General features: G+C 45.1%; 1 protein-coding gene across 3 annotated transcripts in view; it reads left to right on the top strand.

The window, feature by feature from the left end:
- Positions 1 to 18,059, top strand: part of ltk (leukocyte receptor tyrosine kinase) — a 183,055-nt gene that overhangs the window by 96,486 nt on the left and 68,510 nt on the right. For all 3 annotated transcript variants that reach the window (XR_013499992.1, XM_078233461.1, XM_078233462.1), the window contains exons 4-9: positions 96 to 270; positions 1,741 to 1,891; positions 5,146 to 5,277; positions 7,519 to 7,675; positions 11,575 to 11,757; positions 14,020 to 14,118. Coding sequence is in view for 2 of the 3 variants with exons in the window: in XM_078233461.1 (XP_078089587.1) it covers positions 96 to 270; positions 1,741 to 1,891; positions 5,146 to 5,277; positions 7,519 to 7,675; positions 11,575 to 11,757; positions 14,020 to 14,118 (897 nt within the window). In the remaining variant the exon portion in view is untranslated. The remainder of the gene's footprint in view (positions 1 to 95; positions 271 to 1,740; positions 1,892 to 5,145; positions 5,278 to 7,518; positions 7,676 to 11,574; positions 11,758 to 14,019; positions 14,119 to 18,059) is intronic.

Raw genomic sequence — 18,059 nt, 5'->3', positions numbered from 1 at the left:
CGGTTTTGTACACCAAGTTAGCCAAGAACGCACTCAATCAGAGATGGTTGCCTAACATTACGCCTTGTAAAACAACATATTTATTTTTGTTGCAGACTATTCTGATGTGTTTTGGTGGTTTACATCCTGTGGAGCTAGTGGCCCCAGTGGTCCAACTCAAGCCCAGTGTGACAATGCCTACCGGCACACACACGTCTCAGTGGGTCTACAATCAGAGGGACCTCTCAGGGGCATCCAGACTTGGCAGGTTCCAGCCACGAGCAAATATGTGTAAGTGGAACTCTCTGATTCCTATTTAAAGCCAGAGCATCCTGAACCGGTAACAGTTTTTACTGGTTTGGGGCAAGAGACAGGGAACCGTCCAAATTGGTGACCACAAGCCTTAGTGGACCCAAGCAAGCTTATCTTTTGACTGCAGTCAACTCTGAGACACTCAGGTACAGGGAGCCATTGCCAATGGCACAGGATAAGTGCAGTTTCTCGCAAACCCGTTAGAAGGTTTTGTTCTAATCAGGCTCTCACTAACCCTTGTTACCACAACTATGTGCTACTTTAAAAGAATCAACCGAATTGGCTCAATTTCCGTTTAAAGGAGGTACACCACATCTGCTATGTCCCAATGCTCAAAAGCAAACCAAAGTATTCTTGTTGACAAGTTAACCACAAACTCTCTTTGTCCAAGATTTGTTTTCAGTAGATCAGGGCCGGAATTTTACGGGAAAAATTCGAAGTGTCCAGCTAGTGTGAAAATGGGAGAGTTGCAGATCCATTTATTGGGCAAGTTTTTACGACCAATTTTGTGCACATAAAGACCATAAAGACCATAAAACATAGGAGCAGAATTTACCGGTGGCTGGATCTTCCAGTCCTGCCGCTATCAATGGGATTTTCCATTGATCCACCACAAATCAGCGGGAAACCCGCAGAGAGGGTGCACCATTGGTGGGACCTGAAGATCCCACTGGCGTGAAGAGCCGGAAGATCTTCCCTGTTGACGTTTACCTTCTCTCCAAATGTTCCCATCTCACCCATGACGATGCCCGCCAGTGGCAGGTCTGGATAATCCCATGTGGAGATGCCGGCGTTGGACTGGGGTGGGGACAGTAAGAAGTCTCACAACACCAGGTTAAAATCCAACAGGTTTATTTGATATCGTGAGTTTTAGGAGTGCTGCTGCTTCATGAAGGAGCAGCGCTCCGAAAGCTCGTGATTCCAAATAAACCAGTTGGACTTTAACCTGGTGCTGTGAGACTGGATAATTTCATTTCAAGTTCATGTCAATGACAGCATCTAAAATAGAATCACTCATTATCTGTATGTTCCCCTCAAAGTCACATGCCATCCTGATTTGGAACTATATCACCATTCGTTCACTATTACTGGGTCAATATCCTGGGGGTGTACTTACATCACATGGACTGCTACATTTCAATAAGGCGTCTCACCACCACCTACTCTAGGACAATTAATTAACCACCTTGCCAGTGATGCCCAATTCTTAAAAACAAGTTTTAAAAAAAATAATTTCCTACATTAATCCATACTGGTTCTGATTTCTGTCAATCCTTCGCTCTGATTAGTCCCGGCTCTGATTCCAGTTAATTCAACATTCATTAGTCTGTGTTTTTATTCCCTGTCTAGTCCCAATGCCAATTCAAAGGGGTTGAATTCAGTTGGATCTCGCACTGTGTAGTCTCTGCTCTAACTTTAGCAGTTCCCTCACCAGTTCCTTTTCTTTAGGGTGTCTGCTTATGGAGCAGCTGGTGGCAAAGGAGCTCGGAACAGCAATAAGAGGGCACATGGAATTTTCATTTCAGCCATCTTTCATCTGGAGAAGGAGGATCTTCTTTACATCTTGGTTGGGCAGCAAGGAGAAGATGCCTGCCCAGGGGTAGGTAGAATGTCTTAAAGATCTGGCGTGTCACATTAAAAGGATGAAGGGTGCTTGATTAAGTGTAGATGTACCAAGGGCATGCAGACAAGGGGATTGCATTTGGGACTCAAGGATAACATTTGAGACTCAAGACTTAAATGATCCATAGAATCTCTACAGTGCAGAAGGAGACCATTCGGCCCATCGAGTCTGCATCGATAAGCCGAAAGAGCATCTGAACTCACACAGTTACCACGGCTAATTCATCTAACCTACACATTCATGTACACTAAGGGGCAAAATAGCATGGGCAGTCCACCTAACCCGCTCATCTTTACACTGTGGGAGGAAACTGGAGCACCCAAAGGAAACCACACAGACACGGGAGAATGTACAAACTCCACATCGACAGTCACCCGAGGCAGGAATTGAACCCGGGTCTCTGGCGCTGAGAGGCAGCAGTGCTAACCACTGTTCCACCGTGTACCCATCTTAAATCAGATCCATATCTGATTGGGAAATTGTTGCCTTGCCCTCTTGCCTGTAGGACAGGAGGTAGAACTCTTGTCACATTACTCATCAAAACATAAAAAGGTTACAGTTCAGAAGGAGGCCATTTGGCCCATTGAGCCTGTACTGGCTCTCCACAAGAGTAATTTAGTCCCAGTCCCCACAGCCCCACATTTGTTTTCCCTTCAGATCCTTATCTAATTCCCATTTGAAAGCCATGATTGATTCTGCTTTCACCACACTCTTAGATCCTCACATCTAGATCCTAAACAAATCCCAACCACACACTAACCACAAACCTGAGGTATGTAAAAAAAAGTTTTCCACATGTTGTCTCTAATTCTTTTGCTCAGAGTTGTCAGGATCTGGAATGCAACTCCTGAAAAGCTGGTGAAACTGATTTCATAATTTTAAGAGGGAATTGGACAGTTACTTCAGAATGAGAAACTTAGAGTTTACTTATTCGTGTCACAAGTAGACTTACATTAACACTGCAATGAAGTTACTGTGAAAATCCCCGAATAGTGGGGAAGCTTATCAATCTGGGACAAAATTAATGAATAAAATTCAGCATGGGTTTGCTCAAGTCAAATCATGTTTAACTAACCCGATTGAGATTCTTGATGAGGGTAACAGAGAAGGTTGATGAGAGTAATGCAAGCATAATTCACTTAGTCCCACACTTCCCCACTTTAGCACCCAATCCCCTTTCAAAGACTCCGGCCTCAGGCATTGCTGATCCTAACTGCACATTAACCACAGACCTGAAGTTAGTGCAGGATTTACTAGGTGGCGGTGCTTCCTGCCCTACCATCCAAAGGGTCAATGGGGAACACAAGTCCACCAATACCAGCTGCCTAGCAATCTTTTAACATATTGCTAAGGCATTTGATGTTTTGATTGGCTAAGGCTCAGACATCTGCCCCCCTCTGGAGAGAAAGTCCCACCTTAGAGTGCTTCTCAGTCAATCAGATGGTTGTAGTCCCAGCAAAACCACTATTGTGGGACTACAGTCAGTCCTCAAAGAAGAGAAACTAATGGGAGTTGGATTGGAGATCAGTCTGGTGTACTGGCAGGTCCCAGAGAGGGGAGTGAGGCGGTTGGGAAGCTGGACTTGAGAGGCCGAGGGGTGCCTACAATGGGCACAGGGGATCCCCAAAGGATGTATAACCCCCCACCACACACACCTTGCACAACAGCAAAGTGCGCAGCTAAAGCTGCCAGAGTACTTGTTTGGCATTTGTCTCCCCAGGCCTTGGGTAAAATAGCAGTGGGTTGGATGAGGCACTTAGCTGGCAATTAATTGGCCGCTTATGTGTCTCAACAGACCCAAAGGCAGCAGGCAACCTGACCCCTGCACAGGTACCCCTGTAAAATGGGAGAGAGGTTGGGGGCAGGCAGGTAGGTGGTGGACAGGCCACAAGCTGCATTTTATGAGCCCTTAAACCCATCTCTGGGGGAACCATAAAATTCTTAGATTTTGAAATCAGGCGTACATGGCCACATCACTTTGCCGGGTGCTGGGACTGCAACTTTTAAGTGCCCAGGGGGCACCTTGGCACTACCCACCAGGCATTGGTGGGGGGAGACCGAGGTGGGCCGGGGGGGGGGGGTGGCGGTGAGGGGGAAGAGGAGTCAATGCTGACCAGTGATCGGGGCATGGAGGGATCTGTGTACCAGTGATGTGGGGGTCGTGGGGCTGGCCAGCGATCAGGAGGCCGGCAGTGCGGAGCCACTGCGCACACATCGATCTCGGTGTTGACAGATCGGCACATGCGCACTGGCGCGCTCAGCTGGCTGCCGGCCTCTCGGGTGGGAATAAGCCCCGCCCACTGATTTTTAATTAGATTCATGCTAGTGTACTCTGCAGTGCACAGAGTGTGGGAGATTCATTTTGAAAATCCCACTGAAAAAACCAGCAGGATTTACTCCAGTTTTTACGCGAATTCAGCACTTTGAATTTTTTTGGGAGAATCGCCCCCAAACTCTTTTGAGGGTGCCTTTTACACCCACTTGATTTGGAGATGGAGGTGAAGCTCTGAGCGCTTGTCTGACCTGTCTGACCAATAAAAACCTCACTCAGTTGTGTTTATAGATCATCTTTCAGCCACAGCTTTCCACTCGATCTTTTCGGATAATGTAGAATGAAAGGATAAATCTCTGAATCTTCAAGCTGATCCTCAAATCAATCCTGACAAATCAGCATTTTATACAATGGCAGCGAGCTGCTGTGAATAGAATTTAATAGGATTAAAGGACAGAAACATTTTTACCAACATTTTTAAATTTCATTCATGAGATGTGGGCGTCGCTGGCTGGGCCAGCATTTATTGTCCACTCCTAAGGGTATTTAAGAGTGAACCACATTGCTGTGGATCTGGAGTCACATGTAAGCCAGATCAGGTAAGGATGGCAGATTTCTTTCCCTCAAGGGCATTAATAAACCAAATGGGGTTTTATGATAATTGACAATGGTTTCATGGTCATCATTAGACTACTAATTCCAGATTTTTTATTGAATTCAAATTTCACCATGTGCCACGGTGGGATTCGAACCTGGGTCCCCAGAACATTAACCTGGGTCTCTGGATTAGTAGTCCAGCAACAATATCACTATACCACTGCTCTACATGAGCCTCCCTTAGCACATAGCTTTCACTTCCTCTCCCCTCATGTGCTATCTAGCTTCACCTTAAACGCAGATGTTAAGCGAAATAAAGTAGTCCGTAGAATGACTGCAGCATCTCTGTTTCTCTGTTCAGAAAGGTGTCATGACACAGAAGATCTGCTTGGGAGAATCTTCCATCATCGAAGATGAATACAATGCTAATAATGCCATGTCAGAATGGGCAGGAGGTGGAGGTGGTGGCGGAGGGGCTACATATATCTTCAAGGTAAACAAGTTCCATTGTGAGAAACATAATTGTGTGTCTACACACATAGTTCCACTGCACAAAGTGCTGGAAGGTCTCCTGATGTTGAAGGATGGGGCAGGCTTGAGGGGGCCGAACTGCCTACCCCTCCTCCTGTTTTCTATGTTTCTATGTCTATGTTTCCATGATGTTTTCTGTCTCTTAATTTTCATATTTCAGACTCAGTGTTTGGCCTCCCTCAGTCATGTACTCTGCACACCAACTGGAACTTTAAGCAGTGCTGGTCAAACCTAAGCATTGTTGACCCTCTGGGGTCCTATTTGATCACGAGTGATTCGATAGCATGTTCCAACTGGTTAGAGAGTCATAGAGCACAGAACAGGCCCTTCAGCCCATCGTGCCTGTGCCAGCCATCAATCACCTATCTATTCTAATCCCATTTTCCAGCACTTGGCCCATGGCCTTGTAGAACATAGAACATAACAGTGCAGTACAGGCCCTTCGGCCCTCGATGTTGCGCCGACCAGTGAAACCAATCTAAAGCCCCTCTAATCTACACTATTCCAATATCATCCATATGTTTATCCAATAACCAGTTGAATGCTCTTAATGTTGACGAGTCCACTACTGCTACAGGCAGGGCATTCCACGCCCTTACTACTCTCTGAGTAAAGAACCTACCTCTGACATCTGTCCTATATCTATCATCCCTCAATTTAAAGCTATGTCCCCTCGTGTTAGCCATCACCATCCGAGGAAAAAGGCTCTCACTATCCACCCTATCTAATCCTCTGATCATCTTGTATGCCTCTATTAAGTCACCTCTTAACCTTCTTCTCTCTAACGAAAACAACCTCAAGCCCCTCAGCCTTTCCTCATACGATTTTCCCACCATACCAGGCAACATCCTGGTAAATCTCCTCTGCACCCTTTCCAACGCTTCTACATCTTTCCTATAATGCGGCGACCAGAACTGTACGCAATACTCCAAATGCGGCCGCACCAGAGTTTTGTACAGTTGCAACATGACCTCATGGCTCCGAAACTCAATCCCTCTACCAATAAAAGCTAACACACCGTACACCTTCTTAACAACCCTATCAACCTGGGTGCCAACTTTCAGGGATCTATGCACATGGACACCCAGATCCCTCTGTTCATCCACACTACCAAGTATCTTACCATTAGCCCAGTACTCTGTATTCCTGTTACTCCTTCCAAAGTGAATCACCTCACACTTGTATGCTATGGTGTTGCTCATTTGACCAATTGAAGGAAAGAGGAAGAAAGGCATGCAGTACCCATCACTGCCTCAGGGTGTCCCAAAGTACTTTACGACCAAGGAAGAACTGCTGAAGTGTAGTCACCCATGTACAAATACTGACAGCAAATTTGCACACAGCACACTCCCATGAACAGCAATGAGATTGTGACCAGCTAACTTGTGTGCTTAATGATAATGGTTGAGGGATACATGTCAGCCAGGACTCTCTGCACTTCTTCAAAATACTGCTGAGGGATCGATAATGTTTACCTGAGATGAGATTTAGGTTTAATGTCCCATCTCCAAGTTGGGACCTCCAACTGTACTGCACTCCCTCAGTACTACACTGAAGAGTCAGATGAGATTATGACCTCAAGCCTCTGGGATATAAACCTTCTGATTCAGAGGTAAGAGTGTTACCATTGAGCCAAAGCTAAGTTCAAGTTTATTTATTAGTGTCACAAGTAGGCTTACATTAACACTGCAATGAAGTTACTGTGAAAAGTCCCCCATCGCCACACTCGGCACCTGTTTGGGTACACTGAGGGAGAATTGAGTATGGCCAACACACCTAACCAGCATGTCTTTTGGAATGTGCGGAACACCCAGAGGAAACCCATGCGGACATGGGGAGAACGTGCAAACTCCACACAGACAGTGACCTGAGGCCGGAATTGAACCTGGGTCCCTGGCCCTATGAGGCAGCAGTGCTAATCACTGTGCCACTGTGCTGCCCAGACAATTGGTAGCTTGCTGTTAACCACATGGACCAAAGTATGAACGAGATGTGAAGCTTATCTCAAATTGGATGATTAATACTCCATAGGACATCAAGGCCTACAGGTGATGGGCCACAGGATTATTTTTTATGGCGAGTAGGAGGATCCAGTGGATTTCAATTCACTGGAAGCTAACCCTGTTTAGAGGGCTTTTGCAGTCCAAAGTGCAGAACAAAACTGATTATTTGCTGTGTTTAAATTATGCCTTTTTTTTTGCAGATGGAGAATGGGATTTCAGTGCCACTGTTGATTGCAGCTGGCGGGGGTGGAAAGGCATATTTGGAGGACCCAGATGCCATTATGGATGATCTGATGGTGGAGCAATATGAAAATGACACATTGGTGCCTGGATTCAATGGTCAAATCGGGGCAGCAGGTTAGTGGATGAAAAGATGACTTGTAACCCTCTTTTACCAGATACAAACTGACATGGTTACAGTACATCAAAGGAGTAATTGTAGTCTCTTATTTAGACATTCTCCATTGTATCGCTTGCCTTACAAAGCCTTTGAGCGAAGGTTCAAATGTGCTTTTTGTAGCTTTCGATGTACCTCTGGTAAATCCAGCATTTGTTCCCCATCCCTAATTGCCCTTAGAAGGTGGTGGTGAGCTGGTGAGCTGGTGAGCTGCCATCTTGAACTGCTGCAGTACATCTGGTTAGGCAGGGAGAGTTTCAGGGTTTTGACCCAATGGCAATGAAGGGACGGTGATGTAGTTCCAGACCAGAATGGTGTGTGGCTTGGAGGGGAACTTGCATGTGGTGGTTTTCCCATGTGTCTGCTGCCCTTGCCATTCTAGGTGGTAGAGGTCACTGGTTTGGAAGGTGCTATCGAAGGTGGCTTGGTGAGTTAGCCTGACTGGCTCGAGAACACCTGCCCAATAGGTTTCCAATTGAAGGGCAGTGATCTGCAGGCCTCAGACAGTTCTTGATGATTGTTCTCTGATCCACTCTATAATCCACCTTGGGAGACATATCCCTGAGGCATTGGCATGACAGATAGTTCTCTTCTGATTTGAGTGACCAGTGAGGCCACGTTTATTGTCCATCCCAAGAATATTGGCTTGAAAATTTCCAATCTCAATTTCCAATTGGGTTACACCCAAGGTGGATGGAGTCAAGATTCAGATCAGTCATGATCCACCAACCACAAACAGTTACTCCTTCCATCACTGACGCACAGTTGCAGCATTGTGTACCATCCACAAAATACATTGCAGGAACCCACCTTAGATAGCACCTTTCAAACCCATGAAAGCTACCACCTAGAAGGACAAGGGCAGCAAAAACCTAGGATCACTACCACCTGGAAGTTCAGCTCCCTAGCCAGTCAATATCCTGAGTTGGGATAATATCACCATTCCTTCACTGTCGCTGAGTCAAAATCCTGGAACTCTCTCCCTAACAGCACTGTATCACCATATCATAGATTCCCTACAGTGCAGAAGGAGGCCATTTAGCCCTTCAAGTCTGCACTGACTCTCTGACAGAGTATCTTACTCATGCCCTCCCCCCGTAACCCCACATATGGCTCATCCATCTAACCTACACATCTTGGGACACTAAGGGGCAATTTTACCACAGCCAATCCACCTAACCTGCATATCTTTGGACAGTGGGAAGAAACCGGAGCACCTGGAGGAAACTCACGCAGGGAGAATGTGCAAACTCCAGACAGACAGTCACCCAAGGCCAGAATTGAACCTGTGTCCCTGGCACTGTAAGGAAGCAGTGCTAACCACAGTGCCACCGTGCTGTTGTACCTACACAATATGGTTCAAGAAGGAGGCTCACCACCACTTTCTGAAGGACAATTAGGAATGGGCAATAAATGCTGGCCTAGTCAGTGAAACTTACATCCCTTGAATGATTTTTTTAACAAAACTGAATGGTGGAACAGGCTCAAGGGACTGAATGGTCTACTCGTGTTCCTATGCTTGGTAGAGTACACTGGAAGGAATGCTTCCATTTTTGGGGAATCCTCAATGTAGGCGAGTCAGCAATAAATCCAGTAGGGAATTCAGGAGAAGCCTCTTTATTCAGGGAGTGGTGAGAATGTTCAACTTGCTCGCACATGAGGTGAATAGTGTGAGTACATTTACAAGGCAATATATGAGGGAGAAAGGAATAGAAGGTTATGTTAGTAGAGTGAGATGAAGTAGGGTGAGAGGAGGCTTCTATGGAATTAAACACCAGCATCGACCAGTTGAGCTGAAAGGCCTATCCGTGTGCTATGACATTCTCTGTCATTCTGAGACAGTGCAGAAGAGGCCCTTCAGCCCATCGAGACTGCCCCGACACATTAAAAACACCTGAACTCTCACCTAATTCCACCTGCCAGCCTTTGGTCCATTGCCCTGAATGTTATGATGTGTCAAGTGCTCATCCAGATACTTTTTAAAGGATGTGAGGTAACCTGCCTCCACTACCCTCCCAGGCAGCGCATTCCAGACGGTCACCATCCTCTGTCACCACATACCCCTAAATCCCCTGCCCCTCACCTTGAACCCATGACCCCTTGTGACTGACCTTTCAACTAAGGGGAACAGCTGCTCCTGATCCATTCTGTCCATGTCTGTCATAATTCTGTATACCCCGATCAGGTCGCCCTCAGTCTTCTCTGCTCCAATGAAAAAAACCCAAGCCTATGCAACCGCTCTTCAGAACTTAAATGATCCATCCCAGGCAATGTGAGGTGTATCACCTCACACTTTTCAGGGTTAAATTCCATATGCCACATATCTGCCCATTTGACCATTCCATCTATATCTTCTTGTAGCCCAAGACACTCGGCCTCACTGTTAACCACCTGTCCAATCTTTGTGTCATCCGCAAACTTACTAATGCTATCCCCCACACATAGTCATCAATGTCATTTGTATAAATTATGAATAATACGGGGCCCAATATAGATCCCTGTGGTACACCACTAGACAGTGACTTCCAATCACTAAAGCAGCCTTCTGTCATCACCCTTTGTCTCCTACAACTGAGCCAATTTTGAATCCACTTTATCAAATTACCATGTATCCCATGTGAATTTACCTTCTTTACAAGTCTCCCATGTGGGACCTTGTCAAAGGCTTTGCTGAAATCCATATAAACTACATCAACTGCACTTCCCTCATCTACACACCTGGTCACCCCCTCAAAAAATTCAATCGAATTTTTTAGGCATGACCTCCCTCTGACAAAGCCATGCTGACTATCCCTGATCAAGCTTTGTCTCTCCAAATGGAGATAGATGCTGTCCTTCAGAAGTTTCCATAAACATTTCCCTACCACTGACGTGAGACTCACTGGTCTGTAGTTCCTTGGTTTATCACTACAACCCTTCTTAAATAGCGGAACCACATTAGCTGTTCTCCAGTCATCTGGCACCTCCCCATGGCCAGAGAGGAATTGAAAATTTGGGTCAGAGCCCCTCCAATCTCCTCCTTTGCCTCCCACCAGCAGCTTAGGGCACAATTCATCTGGACCTGGAGATTTATCCACTTTTAAGGCTGCCAATACCTCCTTACCTATGTCAATTGTCCTTACCTATGTCAATTTGTTCAAGAACCTCTCAGTCTCTTTCTCCCTGAATTCCATATCATCGTCCTCATTCTCTTGGGTGAAGATGGATGTGAAGTATTCATTCACCACTCTACCAATGTCCTCTGGCTCCACCCACAGATTCCCCCCTTGGCCCCTAATGGGCCCTACTCTTTCCTCGGTTATCCTCTTCCCATTGACATGCTTATAGAATATCTTGGGATTTTCCCTACTTTTACCAGCCAGAGCTTTCTCGTGTCCCATCTTTGCATTCCTAATTGCTTTCTTAAGCTCCACACTGCACTTTCTATACCTCATTAATGCCCCCATTGATTTGCTCCCCTTGTACTTTTTAAAAGCCTTTTTTTTTCCTTCTCATTGTACACTGAATATCTCTGGTCATCTATGGTTCTCTGGGCTTGTTATTCCCACCTATCACCCTAGAGGGGACATGCTGGGCTTGCACCTTTCCCATTCCTTTGAAGTTTGAGTAAAGGCTAACACAGAAGTAGCATCAGTCTAATAGGTAGGATTTCTCTGCAATAGATATCACTCCAAGTTAATCATATTCTAGGCAATTCACTATTTTTGGGTTGGGCTGTTCTACTGAGATTCCAGGTCGCGTCTGAATAACGAGGAAGAAGGTAGACTTGATTGAGGTGGATAAATTAAACAAAGGCTACTTATAAGATTGTCCAAATTCCTTCAGTCTAATTTATTTGGTTGTAACCTCTGACCTGCAGGTGGAGGCGGTGGTTGGAATGACATCACCAAGTATCCCTGGGCAGGAAAGTCTCTTATGGAAGGTGCTGGTGGGGGCAGTGCGTGCCCTCAAGCTCTGGAGAAGCTGAAGTGGGCCACGCACGGAGGATTTGGAGGGGGTGGTGGGGCTTGCACGTCAGGAGGAGGAGGTGGCGGATACAGAGGTAAGTCCTGGCAAACCGTATTGTTATAACAAAGTAAAATGCCGCAGATGCTGGATTTCTGAAATAGAAACAGAAACACTCAGAGGTCAGGCAGCGTCTGTGGAGAGAGAAACAGAGTTAACACTTCAGGTCAGTGGACATTTGTCAGAATCATTCTGCACTTTTGTTTTGATGGATCATTTGGAAATTATTGAGTTGTATATCAACATAGAGAGTTCAATAAAGTTTTCCCATTTCTGGTTGCTTTCAAACTTTGACATGTAGTGTTCTTCCTTCAGAAAGCTCCAAAAGAATGATTCACAATTGGATGTCCCCATCCCAAAATTCCCAATTTATCCTTGTAAAACTGCCAGCCAATTTGACCAGTCCCGATGACAATACTGAATGGCGTGTCTGCCTTTATTCTGGTTTCAGACAAAGGATAATTCCAATTTAGTGCAGCCCAGAAAACAGGGAATATGGTGCAAGGCATATGTTGAGGGATCATTTGCAACCTTGGCCAAACTGCTATTTTCTAAATTAGTCCACAATGTCCAACCACAAACGAGAACAATTGGAATGAAATTCAGGCCTTCATGAGTAAGACACTGCAATTGGTTAAGATGCACAATGCAGATTTTTTGATGTACTAATATTCATTACAAACCAAAGCATTGTATTATCTGTTCAGCAAGTAACGCTACAACCCAGCAGTAAATTACAGGTTGTTTCAGGCCAGACCTGTTCCTTACATCCAACTGAGATAAATATTAGCTTCTTCCTCATTGTTACCATTGAATGCTGGGTTCCTCTCTTCCCATTTCTGTCTCTGATTCAGTGCAGTAGTAGTGATCTGCCCAAGGCCTGGTCCTCTCTGCTCATTTCCCCACACCTTGCGGTCCTGTGCTTTCCTCTTCAGTCACTCATATGAACCTCCCATTTTCAACTTCAATGAACAATATGAGTAGAGAAATGAATGCATGATGCCTTCCTCATGTGTGCTTGAAGGAAACATAAGTCCTCTTCCTCTAGGATCCTCCTCTTGGTAAGCAACCATTGTCCCTCGAGACTCTGGCTCTTCCACGATCACCATGGAAAATTTCCTGGTCCCACCACCACTCACTCTGACTTGTAATCCTGACCTTGGGACCCTTGATTGGGCCTGGGGTGTCTTGCAAAAGAGCAAGGGCCTCAATCCCCTGAAGTCTCAGATGACTCTACCTCAGAGTAGCTGCTCTGATTTAGAGGCATGAATGTTTCTCCATCTATGAGGAAGATTTTCATAACTGGCCGATTGGTTTCATTCTGGATCTGAAACGATCAAAATCCTCCCACATGCCTGCCTGTAAGTTGTGCTTCATAGAGTTTGTTTCACTGCATCTGATTTTCCCCTCATGCTGGTAAACATGTGCCTAAACAAGCTGACACATTGATGAAAAATTTGGAATTAGAAGTCAGGAGGTACCTACAATAACCACAGGCTCCTCCATCAAGGTGCGTTGGAAGTTTCTCTCTGATTGACCAGACCACATTTCCTCAAAAGAACCATAGAAAAGTTACAGTGCAGAAAGAGGCCATTCAACCTATCCTGTCCGTACCAGCCCAAGGACACCCAGGTGCCCTTTCTAATGCCCCCTTCCTGCACCCAGCCCATAGTCCTGTAGCTTATAGCACTTAAGGTGCAGGTCCAGTAACTTTTTAAAAGAGTTTAGGGTCTCTGCCTAATTAGGACATTATTTTTTAGAATTATCTCTGGACTGAGCAGGGAGAACCTCAACTTCAAGAGAGAAGAGGCCACAGGAAAGGTACAATAGAAGAAAGAAAGTCTTCAAGATGGCCCAAAAAGCTTCAGAGCCAATTGAAGTGCAGTTGATTTTATAATGTAGGAATCGAGGCAGCCGAATTCCACACAGCAAGTTGCCACATACAGCAGTGAGCTAATGGCCCGATAGTCTGGTGACACCAAAAAGAACTCCCTGGTTCCTCTTTGAATCAATGCCACAGGGTCTTCCCATTCACCTGAGGGCAAACGGAGCCTCAGTTCAATATTTAACCTGGAAGGTGGCATTTTGAACATTGCAGCACTCACTCAGCCTATAGATTATGTGCTCAAGTCCTTGGAGTGGGAACTTGAACACATCATGTCTTGACCCAGAGGTGAGGATGTTACCACTGAGCCAAGGCTGAACACTTTGTAAAGCGACATCTTTAATGGCAAATGTAGCTAAACAGCAGGATAGCGTTTAAGTGTGAGGCTCTCCTATTTTTGTGCACCTCTTTCAGGTGGAGATGCGTCTTTATCTGATGGAATTACAGCGGACGGCTATGATGGGATTTCCTTTGTCAATCAGGCTGGAGAAATCTACCTGCACCCATTGGCAGGTAAAGAGAAATGATGTGCAGCCAATCTGCTGTATAACTACATGAGAAAACATAACCATTCTTCAGCAAAGCCTTGTGCTTTTCAGAAATGATTTATTTTTGTTTAGTCGATGAGGTGGTGCAGATGGCGGCAATGCCATTGAACTTGTTCATGCTCTGGGGACATAGGTTCAAATTCCACCACGGCATCTAGTGGAATTTTAAATTCAATTAATAAATCTGGAATTAAAAGCTAATGTCAGTGATGGTAACCATGAAGTGATTGTTGTCCAAATACATCTGCTCGCTAATGTCCTTACCTGGTCTGGCCTACATGTGACTCCAAACCTACAGAAATGTGTTGACTCTTAACTGCCCTGAAATGGCCTGGCAAGCCACTCAGCTGAGGGGCAATTGGGGTGGGCAACAAATGCTGGCCTTGCAATGACACCCACATTCCATGAAAAAGAATAGTTTGATTCAATGTTAGTATACAAAGGTTCGATGTACAAGGACATTATGACTATCCTCAGCAACCAGGTCTCAGTGGGGAAAGTTCAAACCTAGTCATAGGAACAAAGAAACAGGGACAGGGTATCCAGTCTTTTTAGCTTGTTCCATCATTCATTGAGATCATGGTTGTTCTATCCCCTAACTCCATCTGCCTGCCTTGGCTCCATATGCCTTTAGCCCTTTGGTAACAACAAATTATCAATCTCATTTAAAATTATTAATTGAGCTAAAGGCCAGAATTCTCTAACCTTGCCCACAGTTGGGATTCTCTGATTCTGCTGCTGTGAATGAAGATTTGGCTGAGCACCAAATTCTCTGTGTAGTGCTTTGGGAAGGAGATTGGGACAGGAAGGGACAGAGAGCTTAATGATAACAGTGCATCAGTGAATGAGAGCAATTCAAAGAATATTGGTTAAAAAAAGGTAATGGCTCTTTATCTGAATGTGCAAAATGTTCACAATAAGATAGATGAATGAGGGGCGCAAAGAGAGATAAATGGTTTAGATCCAATCACCATTGCAGAGACCTGGTTACAAGGTGACCAAGGTTGGGAAATAAATATCTAGGGCTTAAAATTTTAAGTTTTATAGTTTATTTATCAGTGTCACAAGTAGGCTTACATTAACACTGCAATGAGGTAACTGTGCAAATCCCCTAGTTGCCACATTCTGGCGCCTGTTTAGGTACACTGAGGGAGAATTTAGTATGGCCAATGCACCTAACCAGCACGTCTTTTGGACTGTGGGAGGAAACCGGAGCACCTAGAGGAAACCCACGCAGACTCAAGGAGAATGTACAGACTCCACACAGACAGTAATCCAAGCCAGGAATTGAACTCGGATCCCTGGCGCTGTGAGGCAGCAGTGCTAACTACTGTGCCACTGAGCGCACATCGTTTTGAAGATAAGCCGAATGGAAATGAAGGAGGAGTTGCCCTGATGATAAAGGATGCATTAAAAGAACGTTGTGAGAACAGATCTTGGCCTAGAAGATCGGGAAGTAAAATTGGCATGAGTGGAGATTAGGAATAGCAAGAGTCAGAAAAAGCTGGTGGGAGTAGTTTATAGGCTTTTTAACCATAGGAATACCATTGGACAAAACATTAAGCAAGAAGTACTTGGAGGTTGTAACAGAGGAAATGCAATAATTGTGGGGAACTTCAATCTCCTTTGGGCCTATCCAATTGCCAAAAGTGACCTGGAAGATGGGTTTGTAGGATGCTTTTGTGACAGTTCCTTGGAACAATACCTTGTGGAACCAATCAGGGTTAAAGCTATCTTATATCTATTATTGTGCAGTGAAGCAGGGTTAACTAGTGACCTCACAGTAAAAAAAATCCATTGGGAAAAAGTAATTGTAATACAATTAAATTCCATACTGAGTTTGAAAGCGTCGCACTACAGAACCAAAAATAATTTTAATCTCAGAGAAAGCCAATTACGCAAGTGTGAGGAGAGAACTGGCTAAGGTTGATTGGAAATATTTGGCAGTAAATAAAGAATTTGGCAGTGGGAAACATTTAAAACAACAACTTAAAATATTCAACAAAATTCATTGCATTAAAAGAAAACAAAACTCAGCAAGAAACATCCGTCCATGGCTCACTAATGATGTTGAAGAAAGTATTACATTGAAAGAATAGGCTCACAATGTGGCAAAGAATAATAGTAAGCCTGAAGATTGGAAGAGTTTTCAAAACCAGCAAAGGGCCGCCGGAGTGTGGCGACTAGGGGATTTTCACAGTAATTTCATTGCAGTGTTAATGTAAGCCTACTTGTGACACTAATAAATAAACTTTAAACTTAAAAAGTCGATGAAAAAGACAAAGGGCAACACAGTGGTTAGCACTGCTGCCTCACAGCGCCAGGAGCACAGGTTCAATTCTGGCCTCGGGTCACTGTCTGTGTGGAGTTTGTACATTCTCCCAGTGTCTGCGGGGGTTTCCTCCAGATGCGCCGGTTTCCTCTCACAGTCCAAAGATGTGCAGGTTAGATTGATTGGCTATGGTAAATTAACCCTAGTGTCAGGGGATTAGCAAGGTAAATATGAAGGGTTACGGGAACAGGGCCTGGGTGTGATTGTGGTCGGTGCAGACTCGATGGGCCGAATGGCCTCCTTCTGCACTGTAGGGATTCTATTCTATTCTATTCTATGATAAAGTAGCCAGGAATATAATCACAGATTTTACAGGTTATATAAAAAGGAGTGGAGTAGTTAGAGTAAATGTTGCTGCCTTAGAGACAGTGACAGGAGGAATTATCATGGGAAATGCAGAAATGGCAGAGGCATTGAATAAATTTTTGATTTGATTTGATTTATTATCATCACATGTATTAGTATACAGTGAAAAGTATTGTTTCTTGCACACTATACAGACAAAGCATACTGTTCATAGAGAAGGAAAGGACAGGGTGCAGAATGCAGTGTTACAGTCATAGCTAGGGTGAAGAGAAAGATCAACTTCATACGAGGTAGGTCTATTCAAAGTCTGATGGCAGCAGGGAAGAAGCTGTTCTTGAGTCGGTTGGTAAGTGACCTCAGACTTTGGTACCTTTTCCCCGACGGAAGAAGGTGGAAGAGAGTATATGTTGACCAGATTTTCACGATAGACGTGGGAATCATGAGTCTCACTCTTTCCTTACTTTCTGTTCCTGAGTTCTGAATGAACAAACATGTTATTTTCCTTCTGGGGAGATGAGTTTGGGCTGGATTTGTGTTTCCCACTCCTGAAGCAGGCTCAAGGTGGGAATGGGACAGGCAGATGCTGAAGCAAGCATGTTAGGTAGCCTGCCTCTCTTCACTTGCACATCAGCCCATTTCTATTCTCCCTCCATTCTCCCTCACATCTCCCATGGCCCCTCCGTGCCCCTTCATTTCTCCCATGCTACTTTCATGTGCCTATGCCCACTGCATGCCCCCATGCATCCTCCATACCCACTCACCAGTAACCACTCTGGTCAGAATTCACAAACCTGGTGGGACCTACTGCGGGAGATGTGGCAGGCCAACCAAATGCCTATTGACTTTCGACATAACTGGAAGATCTTGGTGGTGAGTGGGTCCAGAAAATCTTGCCTTAAATGTTTAAAATGCCGGAGAGAACTTGGGTCAAATTTTCACCATGGAGCCAGGTAACGTAAGTCGGGAAATCCCCAACTCGACATGGAAGTGATCCCTGCAGACACAATTTTCTCTCCCGGGTGGCAGGGGAGTGATTGAGTCTGTAGGGGAGGCAGTTGGGAGACAGCCAAGGAGGTGGGTAAGTGCTGAGGTCAGCTGGTTCTCTGAAACCTCAGCCCAGTTTAGGCCCTTTATCCCTCACACCAATGCCACCTCCAAGTCACCTCATATCTTCATGCCACCTCCAAGCCAACTAATATCCCCCATGCCACTTCCATAGCTACTCACCCAGTATCTGGTATGGGAAGACCTCAAGAACCATGTGGAGA

Source organism: Mustelus asterias, chromosome 18 (assembly GCF_964213995.1).
Source record: "Mustelus asterias chromosome 18, sMusAst1.hap1.1, whole genome shotgun sequence".
NCBI lineage: Eukaryota > Metazoa > Chordata > Chondrichthyes > Carcharhiniformes > Triakidae > Mustelus > Mustelus asterias.
This window is presented reverse-complemented; position numbering and strand designations above follow the sequence as displayed.